The following is a 20771-nucleotide window of genomic DNA, read 5'->3' as shown; positions in this document are numbered from 1 at the left end:
GAATGCCAAGATTAAAATTTATTCACATTAATTGTACCACCCACTAGCAACTTACTATTTATAATAAATTCTCTAATTGCTTATCTCACAAATTTTCAAGCTTTCTTTAAGAAATGTTATTCCTGAGTTTCACCCCTAACTTATTTATTCAACTCTGTTGTAACTTGGTGGTTATGTCTTTTTAACTTTATACTGTCTGTGCACCCTGCATAGTCTGATCTACCTAACAGCCATTCAGTTAATTCTGGATTAAATACAATTTTCTAGTTATCACATTATAATAGTAGGGCTGAAGACAAAACGATTTCCTTTTCCGATATTAATTTTAGTGCTTTGAGATGTTTTCTCTAACTTATCTCAACCTAGGAAACTTTATTCAAAAGTTGCAGTCAAAAAACCAAACCAAAACTCGCTGTGATCAAGCTGTTTCTGACTCAGTGACCCTGTACAGTGTCCAAGGCTGTAATCTTTACGGAAGCAGACTGCCACATCTTTCTCCCACAGAGTCACTGGCGGGGCTCGAACCACTGACCTTTTGGTTAGCAGAACTTTAAACTCTGTGCCATTATTTTAAAAAATGATAGATTTTTTTTCCCTGATCTAGGAAATGTTGCTTAGTTCTCTGTAACACTTGTGTTGTCTTGCCTTCCATTTTGTATGACTAACTTTTTATACCACATTGAATAAGCCATTAGCTTTTAGTCTGCAGGAATGTGGATCCATAGATATTTCCCATTAGACGAAAGAAAATCTATGAAAGGGATGTCCCCTGGGGCGCAGTCTTCCTACCTGGCCTAATGGTCTGAAGCACTGCTATACTGCACCCTCATGAGAAAGAACTGTGTTTGGAGGATTCTCCTGACATCCAGAAATATTAGTTGGAAAGATGTGCACATCCTTTCAGATAACTTTTGTACTGTAGCACATTTATTAATCAAATATTCCATTCCAGGGAATTTGTTTATAATTTTAAAATTATTATCTAACAGAATTATAAACTTTGTGTATCTTGTGTAGTTTTTAATTAGAGTTTGCTGAAATAATAAGGCATTCTGTATTAAATAGCCATGTTATTTTGATAAATTTTTTTTTTTTAAAGAAGTTAACTTCCAAAAAGGCTTCCACTGGTGATGGTTGCACAGCTCTGTGAATATTCTAAAAACCACGAAATTGTACGCTTTAAAAAGGTAAATTGTAAAACTGTTATTAAAAAAAAAATCCCATTACACAAAGTATTTTCACAAATGAAAGACAGTAGATAGGATTTCAATTTATATTCACAGCTTGTTTTTTTAAAATTATTAGCCTTAATAAACATTTTAAGCTTTGCAAATATAAAATTCTACATGACTCTTTTTGTAAAAAATAAATTGCATTCATTCAATATTTCTTATAGAAATATTATATAAGAACATGGTTTTTTCTAGGAACTTCAGAAACTACAGTTAAGAAAAGAGACATTTAAAAATGTGGGCATCTTTTAATAGTCACATCTTCCGTATATTCTGCCCCTAAACTTTTTCTACGCTTAACTACTTCCTTTGTATCCATACTTCTTTTCTGCTCAGCTTTCACTAGTAGTAAATAGCTTTTCATAACCATCTTAGAAAAACAACCAGATGTGAATATCTTCTTATATGAGTGATTTAGTGAAAGCATTGGCTGGAATTTCTTGGACTATGAGAGGTGTACCTGAAGGTGAGCAATGATATCATTATCTTAAAAACCAAAAACAAAAACCAGTAAATATACTGCATAATAGCTTTTTAAAATACAGTCACTTTGGAATTTGGTTGTAAAAATTGCCTTAAAAACATTTTAGATTTGAAGTGAAAACTCAGCATCTTTGATAAGTAATATTGTGGTATTGGTTCTTGTATAGGTAGGGTGTTATCCTGCTTTCTAAAGACTCTTGTTATCATATTTGGCATTAACTTTCTAACAGTTAAAATTGTTCACAACAATGTTTAAAGATAAATGCACTATCAGGCTTTGATTTTTTTTTTTTCCTGGTAAATATTAAGACCTGAGTACAAAATGAGGGCTGTATTGTGGATTAAGTGAAATATCTCAAGGCTGTGCTGTTCTGATAACTGAACCTGAAGTGACCTTTCTCAGACACAATTACAGAGCTGTATGTTTTTCCTTTAATTTCATCAGGGGTTTAATTAGTATACAAATAAAACTTCCCTTATCTTCCTTTCTACCTAATTGGCTTGTCTTCGCTTATATATGAAGTATGTGAAAGTGGGCTGTAATTAGGGTGACCGAGTTAACCTTTTTTCCTCAAATGTACTGTTGCCTAAAGGCCTCAAGGCCTAAAAACAGTGCTTTGGATTATTGCTTTGCAATCACTGGGGCTGTCCCACAGGTTTTCTCATGAGCAGAAGGGCTTTGGGTGCTGCAGGTTCCCACTGCTTAACAGGATCTTCATTCTTCTCCCCACTAAATGTTTATTGATTATCTCGCTGTTCCAGGCTCAGCCTCCAACAACTTAATATCAGGTGACAGTCGGGAGAGTTCTCCAAGTAATTAGAGTTGAGCATTGGGGGAACAATTAGGAGCAGAGTTATTAAACTTGATTTATCCTATTCTCTCCTGAACAGTTTCTTGGATATCAGAACATCACACTTTCACAATCTACCCTGGTTGAGAAATTAGTGGCTAACCTGCTGCTTATCATTGTTGCCTTGCTGCCTGGAGGCACACCCTCTTGGTTTCAGTCATTTGGTTGGAAATATTAGAGTCCATAAAGTTTATCATGGGTTTTAATTAGATCAATCTGAACAGGAGGAAAAAAAAAGGTGAACTTAAAACTGTATATATGTGCGTTTTATATACATATATATGACAGGTATATATATAAATATATATGATGTATACACATAATATAAATATATTCTGTCTTTAAAGTTAGGTGTTAGGATCTTTAAAGATTCTACTTTTGTCGTCAAAAACAAAATAGATGAATATTAGGAAAAAGATATATCCTTGAATCACTTTTTATGTCTTGATATATTGTACACAGACCCATTAGGGCCTGTTGATGTATATAGATTCCTTCATGGTATCTCTAAACTCTTTTAAAATGAGAATTCTTCATTTACAAGTTATACAACTATATCATTCTTTATTCAAAAACCATATTGTCTTTGATATTCATAAAGAAGTGTGATTTATATCAGTTCATTTACAGCATTTTTGTTCCTTTTCTGTAATTCCACAGCACTAGGATAGGCTTTTCAGCTGTACCTCTGACATACTGGCGTAGTAGAGTTTGATGCCTCCCTGTCATTGCTCCTGAGAGATGAAAAACAGTGGAAACAAGAAGATTTAGATATATAGTAGAAATCTTAATGCTGTGTTGTATATTCTGTGACAGGTATCATAGAATTGCTGAAAAGCCAAATGTGGCTTTAGAATGACTCGAAGGTCATGGGTTCTCTCATACTGGACCAGCGAGCTTCAATCTGGACAAGGCTGCAGACAATAGCCTGAACCCTGTGTAGCCCACACAAATTTATACCTCTAGTCATAAGAGTTACTGAGCAAGAGAATCTGAATAGATTGGTACAAATTTATTATTTCTGTTGGAAAAAGAATTCAAGCTTTATACATAACTGGTGGTGGATCATTAGTTTTATCTTCATGTCTGAAAAATAGCATTTTTTATTGCCTGAAAGATGTCAGAAATACCGGCTTTAAAAAGACTAAAGTAGGTTTTATTTTTTTAAATAAAGAAATCTCATGATACTTCAGTGCCTTTAAATATCTTAACATTGGCAAAAATAAGTGGGCTTAGCATGACTTTTTTTTTTTTTAATTCTGTTCTTTGTCTTTTTTAAAAGTTGCTTTGAATCAGTGACTAGTCCCATGGTGAGATGTTCCTAAAGACCTGTTAATACTAAAGATTTAAAATAAAATATGATATACAATAAGCAACGACAGTTTGCTTATTTTTAATTTTTTGACTTGTATTTTTCTGTTTGAAAAGTGAACTACAGAATTTAAAAACTTTTAACATTTTTAACTACCTGGTTTGACTGATGATTGCTTTCAGTTCGCCAGCATTTAGAGTGAATTAATAGTTTTAGCTTCCTGTAAGACAGCTTGAGTGTTTTATACTAGCCATTGTGAAGGCATTAAAAGAATACTGTTAGAGGAGTTTTAAGCATGAAAACATAGCATTTTGGTTATTCCTTACTAGTTTTGAAGTACAGCTGTGGACATTAATATGTGACTAAACTCGGAGCAAGAAGAAAAAAACACGTATATGCAATCAATTGTTTTAGCTCACTGTCCAACAAATTTAGTTGAAAAACTGGTAAGCTCCTTTTCTAGAAATTTCATAGGCAAAGGAATGAGCAGATTTTTAGTGCTGAGAGAAAATCCCGTTCCCTATACTACTTTGGATCCTAGAATTTAAACGAGGTCTAGAAAATACTCCTTTAAATTATGAGTTTCTAAGACCTTAAACTCTGACCTTTCAAGAGAAAGTTGCACAATTGCATCTTTAAATTTTAGTACTAAATGGTTATTTCAGAGGAAAGCAAATATTGATCAACAAATTTTATGCTTCTGTGACTGGGAAAATATTTATGGCACATAAATAGTTCTCAATGCACGTATTACTCATACCTTTCTATTAGTTGAAACTTTTTGATGGCGTTTCTGTTGCTGTTCTTGACATGAGCTATTTCTTTAGAAGCCCGGGAATTTTGTTTTGGAGCCACTTTGTCCACTGAGGTGTTTTTAACAGTCTATTATACATGCATTTAAAAGAAAGTAGTGGTACTTTTAAATCTTGTGTTCCCTACTCCCTTGTTCTTATTCACCTTCTTTCCAATCTCTCTCTGTCACGCACACACACACAGAAACACACACACACACTTTAGGAACATAATAGCTGTTATTTCAAATGGACTCTTAAGTTTCATGTGCCTTTTTCCCCTTGAAATCTTTATTTGTCCATCTTTAAAACAAACACAACTTGAGATTCTAATCATCAGATATTTTTAGTAAGAAAAGTTATTTCCCTTGCAGTATTTTAAAAAATCAAAGAGTTGTATTCTATAGCCAAACATCTTTCAAAATCTTACCAGTTCTACCACTCTAATTAGTAAGTACGTAAAATTTTTGCACAGAATTTGTTAAACCTTGATGCGTAATGACCGAACTCTATTTCTCAGTCAGTCTGTATTCTGCTTTGTTTAATAGCCTATGGCATAAATTGAAGTTAATTATCAGGGCTGACAAGTAACTCTGTTTTCTGCCTGCTTGCAGAGTCTCTCCGAGGCAAAGATGGAGCTGAGAAGAAAAGATCAATCTCTGCGTCAGCTCAATAGACATCTTACCCAGCTGGAGCAGGACAAGCGTCGGCTGGAGGAGAACATCCACGATGCAGAGAGTGCCCTCCGCATGGCAGCCAAGTGAGCATTTGGACCTTGGGGAGATCACTTAAAACAGACAAAAGATCAATTCTTACTTTCATGCTCCGGGTTTTAGCCCTGGATAATACAGTGTTAGAAAACAAAAGTACAGCTGTCTCTCTTTGAAATTCTCTGATACATCCTCAAAAAAGAAAACTCTTAACTCAACATACTAAATGTATATCTTATTGAGAAACCACAGAAAAGTCTAAGTTGCTATATAGCTGACAATTACATGTGTTTTGGGCTTTGTGGTAGTGTTACATCTTTGAATCCCAGTTTTTATTAATATGTAATGTAAGATTCTTTATTTAAACATTTTGCATAGTGTCTTGTCTCATATATTCCTCATCCCGCTCGCCTCACCACCTCCAAAATTTTGCTCTTCATTTATTATAATATTCTAATATTGCAAGTAATATTTTAATAAAGAAATGTCAGTATACAATCAGCATGTGTATCGGCATCTCTTTAAATGCAATAAAAACATTGGAAATGGAAAATTCATTTTAATTTCATAGCCGTATATACGAATATATTAAATAGAAAAAATATACAGTTTCAGTGTGAAAAAATAAATAGTGCTATCGAGTCGTCAGTGTGAACTACTATGTAAATATGATGAGAGTGTTTTTCCTTTTACCAGGTGATCAAGTCAACATACACTATGAAGTTCAAATTCAGTGGCTCTCTTGGGCAGTGTCTTTTTGTTCTCCACATCAAATTTCATGGGCTACATTAAGATAGTCCTTAGTACGATAGCACGGCTAGAAGAAAATCTAAAGATTATAGAAACACTTAATTTTAATATTCTCAAAGTTAACGGAATTTGGAATTCTGGATTCCTGTACTTGCAAAAATTTATACATCAATTAAAAGTTTTTTTTTTTTTTTTGAGAGAAACTCCCTTGTCAAGAATAAAATCTCGTGAAATATGAATGTAGCCCATAAACTAGATCACAGAATGGGAACTCTGCAACTTTAGGATACCCATAAACTTTATCAGTGGTCTTGGGAAATTGCTCACACAAAATGAAAGACTAAATTGACCAAGACCAAAATATTGGTGTGTTTAAACCAATAGTTTTTTGGAAGGTTGTGAAGCTATATAATATTGCATTGTACTAGTATATGTCATTGTCAGCTTATAAAATATGTTTGACTAAATCTGTTTTTTACTGTCATTGTTGAGACTCAGTTTCCTCATGTCAAATGAGGGGCTTAGCTTACGTAATTTCCAGCGTACCTTATAGCTAGCTCTAAAAATTCTGACGTCAATGAAACAGGATTATAAAACCTCTAGATTTGTATTTTGTGCTGCTTATTTGGTATTCAGGAAACTGTAACAGTGGGCACGGGTTCTTTTAAAACTAAAGAAAGCTAATTCGAAACTTGGAGAGCTAATGCATTGTTTGCGGCTTTCAATTTATAATTTCCATTAAATTTTTGTCTCCAGCATTTTCATTTAAACTTTTAGTTTCATTATTAAAGCCAAATTAAAGGTACAGACTGATAGAAAAAGCTAGAAATATTGCATAGTTCTAGAGGTTTTTTTTGTGCAGTTTTTATAGCACAAGTAGCCTATGTAGAAAGGAAAATATCCTTGTGCATATTTTGTATGGTTGTTTATAATATATCCCCATTCCTGAGATTTTAAAAGTTTTTTTCATTAGAAATCAAAAGAATAAAGGTTTTACTTTCCTCAGCATGTTTTTCATTATCAGTAATGTAAATTGCGATTTCTTTTTTCTTTCTTTTTTAACTTTAAAAGATACCTTTCAACATTTTTCCTCCTCCAGTTTAGGACAGTAACATAACAGGATAGGATTAAATGGGGAAGTATACTGGTTAATACAATCAAGTGTTACATTTTTAAGAGGAGAACAATGATAACCAACCCTTAATTTTTTTTTTTTTTAACAAGGCTTAGTAAGGCTTGGGTTTTAGTAACACCTAATCTTTCCTTTATCTTTTCTAGAGACAAAGAATGTGTTGCTCATCACATGAGAACAGTAGAAAATATGCTTCATAAGGTAGTGTAATTGTTCTTTAATATTAATCAACTTGTATGATGACCTGTTCTCTTGACTTAATCATTATTTTTATTCAAGTTATGCAAAGTACTTTATTTTGTAACTTTCTGTAAAAATAAATCAACAAAAATACACTGCTTTTCTCGACTGAAAATTTACATAATACAATGCTGTATTTTAAACCTTTTACATAGAGTTCACTTATATACTTGATAAAATTACCAAAATAGTAGTTTCTCCAAACCAGTATAATTGCACTTAAATTATTTGTGGTCTTTGCTGAATAAACCAGAGGTCATTTAAGCTTCTCACATGTCTCATAATCATAAAATATTTGACCACACTGTTTAACCTCGTACCACTCTTAAACCCACTGTCTTGCGTATGTGTGTGCATGTGTATATAGAGAGAAGAGGGTGCGCATGCATGCAATGCGCACATGCTAATGTGTTGTCTTGGCAGTACTTGTATACCTTAACTAGCAGTAATGTTATTTAAATTTTAATTTACTTTCCTCCTTTATAAAAATGAAGTAAAATAGAACAAAACATTTAAGAATGTCGTCTTAGTTATCTAATGCTACTATAACAGAAATACCACAAGTGGATGGCTTTAACAAACAGAAATTTATTTTCTCATGGTTTAGGAGGCTAAAAGTCCAAAATCAGGGTGCTAGCTCTAGGGGAAGGCTTTCTGTCTCTGTCCACTGTGGGGGTAAGTCCTTAGCAATCTTCTCCTGGGCCTAGGAAGTTTTCAGTGCAGGGACTCTGAGTCCAAAGGATGCACTCTGCTCCTGGCTCTTCTTTCTTGGTGGCAGTAGGTCTCTCTCTCTTTCTCTCTCTGTATGCTTCTCTCTCCTTTTATCTCTTGTAAGATAAAAGGTGATGCAGGCCGTACCGCAGGGAAACTCCCGTTACATCAGATTGGGGCTGTGACCTGAATATTGTTGTATCCCACCTTAATCCTTCTTAAATAACCTAATCTTGTCTCATTAACCACAGACAGAGATTAGGATTTACAATACATAGAATAATTACATGAGATCACAAAATGGAGGACAACCACACAATAATGGGAATCACGGCCTAACCAAGCTGACTCGTATTTTTGGGGGACACAGTTCAATCCATGACATTCAACACTTTGGTCCCCAAAAATTCATATCCTTGCCACATGTAAAACACTTCCACCCATCATATCATCCCAAAAGTCTGAAATCAGCTCCAAGTGTAAATTCCAACCTGGGGCAAAATTCCTTTTCAACTGTGAACCTGTGAAATCTGGAATACAAGTTATCTACTTTAAAGTACAATGGTGGAACAGGCACAAGGCAGACATTTCCATTATAAATGGGAGAAATTGGAGGGAAAGAAGGAATAAAGGGGAATCAAGTCAAAAATCCAGCAGAACAATTTACATTAGCTTTTAAGGCTTGAAAATAATCCTCTTTTCTCTGAGACCATCTAGACAATAGCTCTGCCCTCCAACTCTAGGTGTTGGGCATGCCCTCTGGATGCTGGGTGGAGGCCCCTCGGCCCTGGGCTTCAGCTCCGCCTTCCAAGCCCACTGGGATGGTAACGCTGTTCCCTTGAATTTGGGTAGCCTCATTCTCCTAGTCCAACTGAGTGGCAACCCCACCCCCTTGGCCCTGGCAGGTCCTGTTCTTCTGCCCCTTGGGCATGGCGGTCCTCCCCCCTCATCTTTGGGCAATGGATCTGGCCCCGTCCGCCTGGCACTTGTGAATGGCAGCCCCCACATTCTGGAACTCAGTTGTGAAGATCTGACTCTTTGAAACCTAGGAGGCTGCGTCCCACTCTTTGAAACCCAAGAGGCCGTGGCCCCATGAAGCCCCAGAGGTTGTGACCCTACCCTTTGACACCGAGGCAGCTCTGCTTCCTGTGCTCCTTGTCTCTTCAGGTTCTGCTTCCAAGTTCCTTGGCCTCTTGGCCCAAAGCCACTTGGGTCAGCAAGCCTAGGTCTGCCAACAAGTGCCTGGAGGCACCCCACTCCACCAGGAAGTCTCCTGTCCAAGGCACTCAGCTCTCTTGCTTTAGGTCAGCTCCCACGCCATCTTATACTGGTTTCCTGGTTCTGCTGCTACTGTTTCTCTGCTGCTGCTTCTTGCTACCTGTGCCATCTCTGGTGTTACAGCTCTTCTCACTTCCTTCTGAGCCCTCACTAATTGCCTTTGATGTCCATAATTCTACCAGCAGTCTCTTCAAGGCAATCTAGGCTTTTACCATTAGGTATTTTAAAACTCTTCCATCCTCTACCCATTACCCAGTTCCAAAACCGCTTCCACATTTTAGGTATCTGTTAGAGCATCAGCCCACTCCTGGTACCAGATTCTGTCTTAGTTATCTAGTGCTGCTGTAACAGAAATGTCAGAAGTGAGTGACTTTAACAAACAAATTTATTTTCTCACGATTTAGGGGGCTAGAAGTCCGAATTCAAGGTGCCAACTCTAGGGGAAGGCTTCTCTCTCTGCTGGCTCTGGAGGAAGGTCCTGGTCTCTTTGAGTTTCTCTTCCTGGGTGACCTTCATGTGGCTGGGCATTGCTCTTCCCCCATCTCTGCCCTGCTTGCTTTTTTTAATCTCTTTTATAGCTCGAAAGAGATTGACTCAAGATACACCCTACACTAATCCTGCCTCATTAACGTAACAAAGACAACCCATTCCCAAATGGGATTATAACCATGGGCATTGTTGTTGTGTGCCATCCAGTTGATTCCCACTCTATAGGTTGGGGTAGAACTGCCATATAGGGTTTCCATGGGTGTAATCTTTACAGAAGCAGACTGCTACATCTTTCTCCCCCAGAACAGCTTGTGAGTTTGAATCACGGACCTTTCCGTTAGCAGTCAAGCTCTTAACCACTGCACCACCAGGGCTCCTTACCACAGGCATAGAAGTTAGGATTTAAAACACATTTAGGGGGCGCAATTCAACCCATAACAGATGTATTAACGTAGAAATTTGTAATATTGGAATATTTTATTATTTTTCAGATTTAATTACCTCTGTTGGAAACCCCGGTGGCATAGTTGCTATGGCTGCTAACCAAAAGGTCGGCAGTTCAAATCCACCAGGCGCTCCTTGGAAACTCTGTGGGGCAGTTCTACCCTGTCCTCTAGGGTCGCTATGAGTCAGAATCGACTTGGCGGCAGTGGGGTTGGTTTTGGTTTTTGGTATGATAAACTTGGACTTTTAATGTAATGATTAATAGCATAATAAGAATATTACGGTATTAATAAAAACAGTACATTAACTATCTGTATATTTTGTTAGCACTCCAGCGTCAAGGATATGTTCAATTTTTCGTTATTTAAAAGTAGGAAATATTATGTATATGTTTCTGTTATTATCTAATAGAAATTTTGTTGGAAATGCAAACACCTAGCAGTTTCTAGATATGTGGAATTTATGAGTTAATCATATTTAGAATAATTTTGTGAATCAGATTTATTATATAACATAGTTTATTATGTATATAATATATATTATTATATATTATATAATATAGATTTATTATGTAATTTAGTATTTTACTTAAAAAATACCCCCAAAATGAACCCTTTTAAAGAGATATTAGATAAATATTAGCAAACTAACATTTAATATATGAGCAGTGGAAAGCCCTGGGCCTCTGTATTCTTTTAGATGTTAAAAGTGTCTGGCATTATTTCATGTCACCAAAACGTTTGGAAAAAAATCTAATATTCTGGGTGCTGTTTATTTTTAAGTAATAATTGTTTGAAACTATGATTTCTCCCTCCCCTCATTGTAAAAAAGTTTGCCCTGTCAGTGTATTTAAAAAATCACGTCAAATCCATGTATGCTATCTGAAATTTAGGTTTGTAGGGAAAGAGATTTGGGGGGAGATTATTCTGCTTGGTGGGACTTTGGATTGTTATCGTTGTTAGTTGCCATGGAGTCGATTCTGACTCATGGCCACCCCCTGTGTGCAGAGTAGAGCTGCTCCATAGGGCTTTCAAGGCTGTGACCTTTTGGAAGCAGATTGCTAGGCCTGTCTTGCAAGGCACCCCTGGGTGGGTTCGAAATGCCAGCGTTTCAACTAGTAGTCAAGGGCTTAACCATTGTGCCACCCAGGCACTCCTGTATATGGCATTACCCTTTTATACAGATAGCGTTGGCTTTAACATCCAATTGTTTGTTCGTCTTCCCAGCTGTAGGAAGAAAAATGTTGGATAGCAGCTGTCTTGGGGAATGGACTTCCCATGTCAGGGAAGAACCATCATCAATATGAGATGTAAATGTTGTGACTTCTTTCTTTATAAAAAAAAAAAAGAATAGTAAAATGTATGTTTTAACTATAATAAAGACTGATTACAACTGGACAGTTATAATCGTACAGTTTTTCAGTTACAGTTTATCTTTTGATTTTAGCGTTATATGGAAAGGTGTCTGTGAAACTGGTCCACAGCCAGTGTAGATTTACTTTCGATTTATAACTTTTTCCCTTAAGAATTTAATAGCTACTTTATTTGCATTTATGTCTTCAGAAATTTTTGTTGTGTAGTAGTTTGAAATTACCAATTGCTTTTCAGGTTTGAAGTGAATTCAGAAAAGGCTAATTGACCATTGGGGCTAATTCTTTTTCCTACCAAGAGTGGGTGAGGACGAGTGGTTTAGAAGAAAGTGGCCCAGAGAATCCCTCTCAAGCTGTCTGGGTCGTGCGGGCCTACAAGTCTTCATGCCAGAGTTTGCAGGTTTATTTTTCTGACCACCTTGGACTTTCTAGTGGCATTTTACCGTCTTGGAAAAAGTTAGTGTAGTACGATGGAGAGTCCAGGCCCTTTATGGTACAGTAAAGATGGTTGTGGTTAAACTCTTTAGTAAAAAGCTAACTGTAAATAGTTAAGTAGCGTAGCTACTTATATTTCTTACTTCAACGCATGCATTTTCAAGGCACTAGTTGTCCAAAAATAAAACTTGTCTTTATATGCTGAACTGTATGTTAATACTAACTTTTGACAAAATAATCAAATAGACTTGTTTTTATGTAGACATTATATCCTCTCTTGAATTTTAGAGATCTTAAATTAAAAATATTTTTAGGAAAAGCAATTAGGTTTTGTTGAGATTTATTAATTTCTAAACTTGACACATTAAATTCAACTCTTAGAACCCTAAAACTGTATTATGCAAAGAGATTGACTAGATATTATTATTTTTTAAATCTCATTTGGGACTTATAATAGCATTTAACAAGGAAAGCCCAACTTTTTCATTTAAAAGCACATGGTTCTTAAGATCTGTCTACATGGGATCAAATTGACAACAGCAGCTTGAAAGATTAGGTAGGCAACTTAGGGGGAGGAACAACTCAGAAAAGGAGGGTGAGAATGCTTGTACAACTCAAAGAATGTCATCAGTGTCCCTGAACTGTACATACAGAAATTGTCAAATTGGTATATGTTGTGCTGTGTATATTCTCAACAACAACAAAAATAGAATAAATTATTTCTAAAAAGGATAAAATTCTTTTTTCGAAGTAGTGGAATTTTTATTTTAATTGTACTTAAGTATATAAACCATCTTAAAGTGTTCTATTCAGTGGCTTTTAGTACATTCATAATGTCGTGCAGCCATCACCACTATCTAATTCCAGAACATTTCGTCACCCTAAAAAGAAACCCTATCTCCATTAAGCAGTCACTCCCATCTTTCTCCACTCCCTCCCATCCCTGGCAAACACAGCTAATACGCTGTCTCTATGGATTTTCCTATTCTGAATATTTCATATACAGGGACTCATACAATATTAGTACTTGTGTGTCCGGCTTCTGTCGTAAGCATAATGTTTTTAAGGTTCATCCATGTTGTCGCATGTATCTGTAGTTAATTCTTTTTTATAGCTGAATAATATATTCCATTGTATGACTATGCTATATTTTGTTTATCTGTTTATCCATTGATAGACATTAGAGTGGTTTCTACTTTGTGATTATTATAAATATCGCTTCTATGAACACTTGTGTGCAAATTTTTATTTGGATACTTTTTTCAGTTCTCTCGGGTATATATACCTAGGAATGGAATTACTGGGTCATATGGTAGTTTTTTTTTTATGGTAGTTTTAAGTTTAACTTTTGGAGAAACCACCAAACTCTTTTCCATAGCTGTTGTACCATTTTATATTTCTACCTGCAGTATATGAGTGTTCTGGTTTCTCCACACCCTTGCCAAACTTATTTTCTGTTGTTTTGATTATGGCCATCCTGGTAGAGTGACATGGTATCTCATTGTGGGTTTGATTTGCATTTTTTTAATGACTAATAATGTTGAGCATTTATTATTTGCTTGTTGGCAAATTGCATATCTTTTTTAAGAGAAAAGTGTATCTAAGATCTTTGCCCATTTTAAAATTGGGTTGTTTGTCTTTTTATTGTTGAGTTTAAGAGTCTTTATACTTTGGATCGAAAAACCTAATGCCATCAAGTTGATTCTAACTCAGAGTAACTCTGTAGAACAGGGTATAACTGCCCCATAAGGTTTCCAAGGCTGTAATCTTTATGGAAGCCAACTGCCACATCTTTCTTCCGCAGAGTGACTGTTGAGTTTGCACTGCTGACCTTTCAGTTAACAGCCAAGGCTTAACCACTGTGCCACCAAATCCAAAAACCAAACCCACTGTCGTCAAATTGATTCCAACTTGTAGTAACTCTATAAGACAGAGTAGAACTGCCCCCATAGGGTTTCCGAGGCTGTGAATCTCTGTGGAAGCAGATTGCCACATCTTTCTCCAGTGGAGTGGCTGATGGGTTCCAACAGCCGACCTTTCGGTTAGCAGTCAAGTTCTTTAACCACTGCATCCTCAATGCTCCTGACCACACCCACCAGGGCTTCTTTATTCTGGATACTAAACCTTTAACACATAATGTGCTTTGCAAGTATCTTCTACCATCTGTAGGTTGTCTTTTCACTGCCTTCATAATGTCCTTTGATGCACAAAAGTTTTTCTGTTTTTTTTTTTCCTTCGGTGAAGTCCAATTTGTCTTTTTGTTGTTGTTGCTTGTGTTTTTGATGTCATAGCTAAGAAACAATTCCTAATCCAAGATCAGGAAGACTAACTCCTATATTTTCTTTTATGTGTTTATAGCTTTAGCTCTAAGATGTAGGTCCTTTATCCTCTTTGAGTTAATTTTTATATATGATGTATGATAGGGGATCTAACTTCATTCTTGTGCATTTTGGCTAACCAGTTTTCCCAGCACTATTTGTTGAACAGAACATTCTTTCCCCATTTAATATGGTCTTGACACCCTGGTTGAAAATCAGTTGACCATAGAGAGATGGCTTTAATTCTGGACTCTCAGTTCTATTCCATTGATCATGTCATCTGCATATGGAGATAATTTTACTCTTTTCTAATTTGGATGGCTTTTATTTCTTTTTCATGTCTAACTGCTCTTGCTAGAACTTCTAGGACAATGTTGAATAGAAGTGGTGAGAGTAGACATCCTTATCTTGTTCCTGATCTTTAACCATTGTGATGTTACCCTTTATCAGGTTGAGGAATTCTAGTCTATTCCTAGCATGTTGAATGTTTTTATCATGAAAATGTTTTGGATTTTGTCAAATGTTTTTTCCGCATCAGTTGAGATGACCATGTATTTTTTTTTTTCCTTTATTCTATTAATATGTCACATTGATTGCTTTTTATATATCAAACCACTCTTGCTTTCCTGGGATAAATCCCACTTGGTCATGATATATAATCCTTTTAACATGCTGCTGTATCTGGCTTACTAGTATTTTGCTTAGGATTTTTGCATCTATATTTATAAGAAACATTTATCTGTAGTTTTCTTTTCTTGTGATGTCTTTGGTATTGGTAATACTGGCCTCACAGGGTGAATTAAGAAATGTTCCCACTTTTTCTAGTTTTTGGAAGATTTTGAGAACATTGGTGTTATTCTTTAAATGTGTAGAACTCATCAGTGGAAACTTCTGGTCCTGGGCCCTAGTTTTTGGATTACTAATCCAATTTCTACTTGTTATAGGTTTATTAAAATCTATTTCTTCTTGAATCAGTTTTGGTAATTTGTATGTTCCTAGGAATTTTTCTATTTCATCAAGCTTTTCTTATTTGTTCATAATATTCTCTTATAAACCTTTTATATTTCTGCATGGCTGAGAGTAACGTCCCCACTTTCATTCCTGGTTTTAGTGATTTAGTCTTCTCCCTTTCTTTTTTTGTCAGTCTAGCTAAAGATTTGTTGATCTTTTCAAAGAACCAATCCTAGTGGGTGTAAAGTGGTATCATTGTGGTTTTGTTTTGCATTTCCCTGATGACTAATGATATATTTTCATGTGCTTACTGGTCATTTGTGTATCTTTCTTGGAGAAATGTCTATTCAGATACTTTGCCCTTTTTAATTGGGTCATTTGTTTTTTCATTATTGAGTTGTTAGAGTTCTTTATGTATTCTGGATACAAGCTCCTAAAAACATATAAAATAAACCAGCAAACTCTGACATGAAAGACTGGTGGACCTGCACCTTTCAGCATACCTCCAGTATTACTGATAGTATAGACTCTCAGAAATTAAGACTTTCTTTAAATAAAGAGCTCCCTCAAACGTGCTTAAATTCTTACATTATGTATGAAAAAGAGAAGGTAGAATAATTATATGAAAATGATTTTCGGCCAAGATAATTGTTGGTGTTTGGGCTATTTAGGATTATATATGAGAAAATTAAATGGAAATAATTATTTATTGGATGATGCAGTGGTTAAGAGCTTGGCTGCTGATCTAAAGGTTGGCTGTTCGAATCCTCCACCTGCTCCTTGGAAACCCTATGGTGCAGTTTTACTCTGCCCTGTAGGGTTGGTATGAGTCAGAATTGACTCAGTGGCAATGGGTTTAACCAAATGCCTAAGAGAGAGATGTCTTGGCTTATGCAACTGGAAGTGAAAATGAGAGAAGATTTAAGTAAAATTGGAATGTAGTGAAGAATCTGAGAATTTTCTGTAGTAACTTTTTGTTTAATTGGGCGGATGGCTGGGTTCTTAAGGGATTTAGAGATTGCTTGGGCCCTACAAGTTTGGAAGGATTAACTAAAGTGCTTCCTATGTGTGATCTTAGTGTTTTATGAACTTATAAAGTACCTGAAAACCCTCATTGACAAGTGTTAAGTAAATCATTTAAAAGCTAAAACAGGAAATCATAATCCAGAAGCCTAGACTCTAGAAGACCTTGCATCTACAAATCCTTTAAACATATCAGGCTGAAATGGCACCAGAGAGAGAACTAGAAAGTCACAAGAGCTTTGTTGACACTGTTTTGAATTTATTCCTTCAGTAAAATTACTTAAAAATGCTAATCCATCATAAAACACAACATTTAACTGTAGACAATTTAGTTCAATAAATGCTTTTTGAGTGCATACTATGTGCCAAGCACTGTACTAGCCTCTGGGGAAACAAAGACATATATAAAAAAATATAGTCCATTTCCTTCAGGAAGAGAGGGAAACATAATTTCAGCATACCATGGTAAGTATATTTCTATAAGATGAAGTTCTACATTATTTAGATAAAGCTATTCATCTGTGAGGCATACTTAGAAAATGCAGAGGCTGGGTGAAAGTTTGTTTTGGTGGTTGTTGGGTGAAAGTTCCTTAGAAGAAAATAATGCCTGAGGGGGATCTTGAAGAGGGAGGAGATATGGGAAAGGCATCCTAGCAGGGAGCAAAATGCACCTCAGATCCAGCTGCCACCCTTGCCTGTCTGCGGAGGCTTGCATGTTGCTATGATGGTGAACAGGTTTCAGTGGTGCTTCTGGACCAAGACAGACTAGGAAGAAAGCCTGGTGATTTGCTTCCAAAAAATCAGCAGTGAAAACCCTGTGGATCACAAGAGTCTGATCTGGTTGTGCGTGGGGCTGAGTAAAGGGCAGCTAACAACAACATTAGGAGACTATAGCATTAAGCTAGATGAGGGCTGGTGAAAGTTTGAACCAGAATAGTGATGCTAGGAGGTGTCAGTAGGGAAGAACAGGAAACATTTTTTTAGTAAAATTGCATATGGTCGAGAAAAGGGCCAGGGGAGGATGATTGCCATGATGGGGAAATGTCATTAACTGATGTTGGGAATACAAAAAAAATAAAAGGAGGGACTTGTTTAGTAGAGAAAAAAAGGAAGACAATGACGAGTTTTGTTTCGGAGTTACCAAGCTTAAGGCAATATGGGATAATTAGCAGGATGTGTGTCTAAACCTCATGGGGAAAGTGAGGTTTGAGAATGATTAACGTAATAATTTTTGGCAAAGAGAGAAGGTGGTATAGTGAATTGACGGGAGAAACAAGGCATTATAGGTAAATGTGAGGCTAGAAAATACATTTTGAAAGATTAATTAGGCCACTAGAGTTTGAGGCCCTTGAGGGATGGAATTCTGTCTCCTTAATTTTTATGTCCTCTGCATTCATCGCAGTACCTGGTGCCCAGTAGGCACTTAATGAATACTTGTTTTCAATACTTTCAATATTTTTACCATGACATAGTCTCTGGACATAACTAAAGCTATGTCTAGATTCCAATGGAAGTCTTGCTGATATTGTCGCCTGCTTCATTTATTATTTGATTGCTAAAAATAGCATCTGTGTTTACTTTGCCCAATCAAGAGCTAAACCAGAGCCTAAATTCAATTATAAAAATGTCTCCAGGAAAGAGAAGTGTGCTAACAGAGAATTTGCAGAGAATGGCCAGTTCCATTCCTGTGAAATAGAGGGAAAGGTGATTACTTCTCTTCCTAGAGTGGTTTGTGGAATAGAATAAACAGGACATGACAGGTGAAGACAGTCAAGGCTTTAAATGTGATTTTATAATTTTACCTTAAAAAAGGTTAACTGGAATAATAATCTTAGTCATCTTTGATTTTTACTTTTCAGAGCATTATAAGGAGTAGAAGGCCCATATAATAAATTTTAATTTATGAAACTGATAGTATTTTAAAAGTTGAAACCTGATCTTCTGCCCCTAAAGCCCCAATTTTTAGTGGTTCATTAATGCCTCTCCAGTGTTTTTTGTGGTTTGAACTCCTCTCCATTCCTGCTTTCTTGGTCCTGGCTCCTGAAGGTCAGCTGCACAGGACATACAGGTGTTAGCACAGCTGGCTTGCTGATGACAACTCTGTCCATATAGCTGTCTTGTGTGTCATCATTCATACTGTTCAGTGTCGCTCTGACCTAGCCAAGCTAAAAATGGTACTCCCGCTCAAGAGGGATTGAAAACCCTTGACAAAGTAAAGATGAGACACTGCAGAATGTCATGTCCGTGGGCTTAACTGTTCTTAGCTTAAACCCATCTAACTAACTGATTTTGGCGTGCATCTGTTTTTATCCTTTGAAATAACTTACCCTAGGAAAGAAAATATCTCTGTGAGGACTATAAAAATTAGTAAATTTATTTCTGTATTCTCAACTGAGGGTTTTTGTGTTTGTTTACATAGCTCAAGGTCACAGTAATCTGTTTGTGGGGTGCGTTCTATGATAGATAGCCTATACCACAGATTTATCATGCTGGCTGGTGTCTTTATAAGATGTCCACGATTAAATTACCCTATTTCCCAGCTCCATAATTTGATTCGAGGGGTCAGTTTTTCAGATCCTTAATTGGAGTGTAACCAGCTTGATAATTCGATTCGGGAGATCAGTTTTTTTCAGTTCCATAATTGGGTTGTAACTATGATTTGTAGGATGATGGTGGTGGATTTTGCCCTCTTTTCTGGTGACAGCAGCTGGTAGTCATTGGAAGGTCTGGCTCAGCTCCAGAAATGTAGGTTGTGCTTGCTATGGAGCCCTTGTGGCACAGTGGTTAAGAGCTCAGCTGCTAACCAAAAGGTCGGCAGTTCAGATCCACCAGCTGCTCCTTGAAAACCCTATGGGCAGTTCTACTCTGTCCTATGGGATCACTACCAGTTGGAATCGACTGGATGGCAATGGGTTTCACTTGGTTGGGTGCTTGCTACAGTGTTACTATAGCACCTGCTTCTGCTGAGAGAGGGCCAAGGGCTCATTCCAGCAGGTGTGGAACACAGCATATATCCTGGGACCTTGTAGTTTGGGGATCTTCCATGAGAGATTGTAGCCATTGTATGAGGGTGATTGCTATGCAGGTAACAAGCCTCTCAGTATAATTGTGTGTGTGTGTGTGTGTGTGAGAGAGAGAGAGAGAGAGAGAGATGGGGGAGGACGGAGGGAGGGAGGAAGAGAGTGACAGGGAATGAATGAATATGAATGACAATACCCAGAAGTTCAGTAAAACTAGTGAGGAAAATTAGGATGTTTAAATAATATTCTCTAGTGCTTTTTTTTTTTTTTTTTTAGTGCTTATCCCTAAAACTACTTCATGGAACTTACATTTTTCCTGTGATTGCCAGACAAGGGCAAAGAAAGGGAAAAAATGTTTTGTTTTGTTTTTAAGTTCAGGAAATGGAAGAATTACCAAAACGTTAACCAATTTCCCCCCTTATTAACCGTCTGTAGGTAGCTGTTAAGAGGTGTTATTGCTTGGTGCTGAGAGCACTGGAGTCAGTATCTTCGTATTAGCTATGGCAATAGCTATTTCACAAGGTGGATGGCGAATCAAGTGAGGCAGCGGGGCTAGTTCTTTGCAAAGTATAAAGTACTCTTGAAAGTATTACCAGCATTATTACTGATACCAGTAGTGCTGTAATCCGTCTATCTGTTTCATTAATAGAAAAGGAAGTGTAAGAGAAGATGGCAAATATCCATTTAGATGTGACTACCAGATTCTTAGTAAAGGGCTTGGCCGCTAACCAAAAGGTTGACAGTTTGAATCCACCAGCTGCTCCTTGGAAATCCTATGGGGCAGTTCTACGCTGTCCTGTAGGGTTCCTAGGAGTCAGAATTAACTCTGTGGCAACAGTTTGGTTTGGGTTTGGTTTATCAGGTTCTTGGAAGAAGCCCTGGTGGCACAGTGGTTAAAACTCCTGGCTGCTAACTGAAAGGTTGGTGGTTCAAACCCACAGCTGCTCTGTGGAAGAAAGATGTGGCAGTCTGCTTCTGTATAGGTTATAGCCTTGGAAACCCTATGGGGCAGTTCTACTCTGTCCTATAGGGTCAGTATGAATGGGAATTGACTTGACAGCAACAGGTATTTGGATCAGACTCGTGCTTGTCATTCCCACTGCACTGAAACACTCTGATCCCTGCTTCAATGACTGGGTACATATCAGAGTCTAGGAACTGTCTAAGTATCTTTTAAAAATTATCCTTTCTTTCTTCCACCCTGTAGAATTTGCGAATATGGAATGACATTC

General features: G+C 36.7%; 1 protein-coding gene across 9 annotated transcripts in view; it reads left to right on the top strand.

Annotated features, from left to right (window-relative positions):
- Positions 1-20771, top strand: part of CCDC171 (coiled-coil domain containing 171) — a 313930-nt gene that overhangs the window by 188860 nt on the left and 104299 nt on the right. For all 9 annotated transcript variants that reach the window (XM_064290475.1, XM_064290472.1, XM_064290471.1 and 6 more), the window contains 2 exons: positions 5284-5429; positions 7408-7462. In XM_064290475.1, the coding sequence (XP_064146545.1) occupies positions 5284-5429; positions 7408-7462 (201 nt within the window). The remainder of the gene's footprint in view (positions 1-5283; positions 5430-7407; positions 7463-20771) is intronic.

The sequence above is a fragment of the Loxodonta africana genome, chromosome 9 (genome assembly GCF_030014295.1).
Source record: "Loxodonta africana isolate mLoxAfr1 chromosome 9, mLoxAfr1.hap2, whole genome shotgun sequence".
NCBI lineage: Eukaryota > Metazoa > Chordata > Mammalia > Proboscidea > Elephantidae > Loxodonta > Loxodonta africana.
The sequence above is the reverse complement of the archived record's forward strand: the minus strand, read 5'-3'. Positions and strand labels throughout refer to the sequence as shown.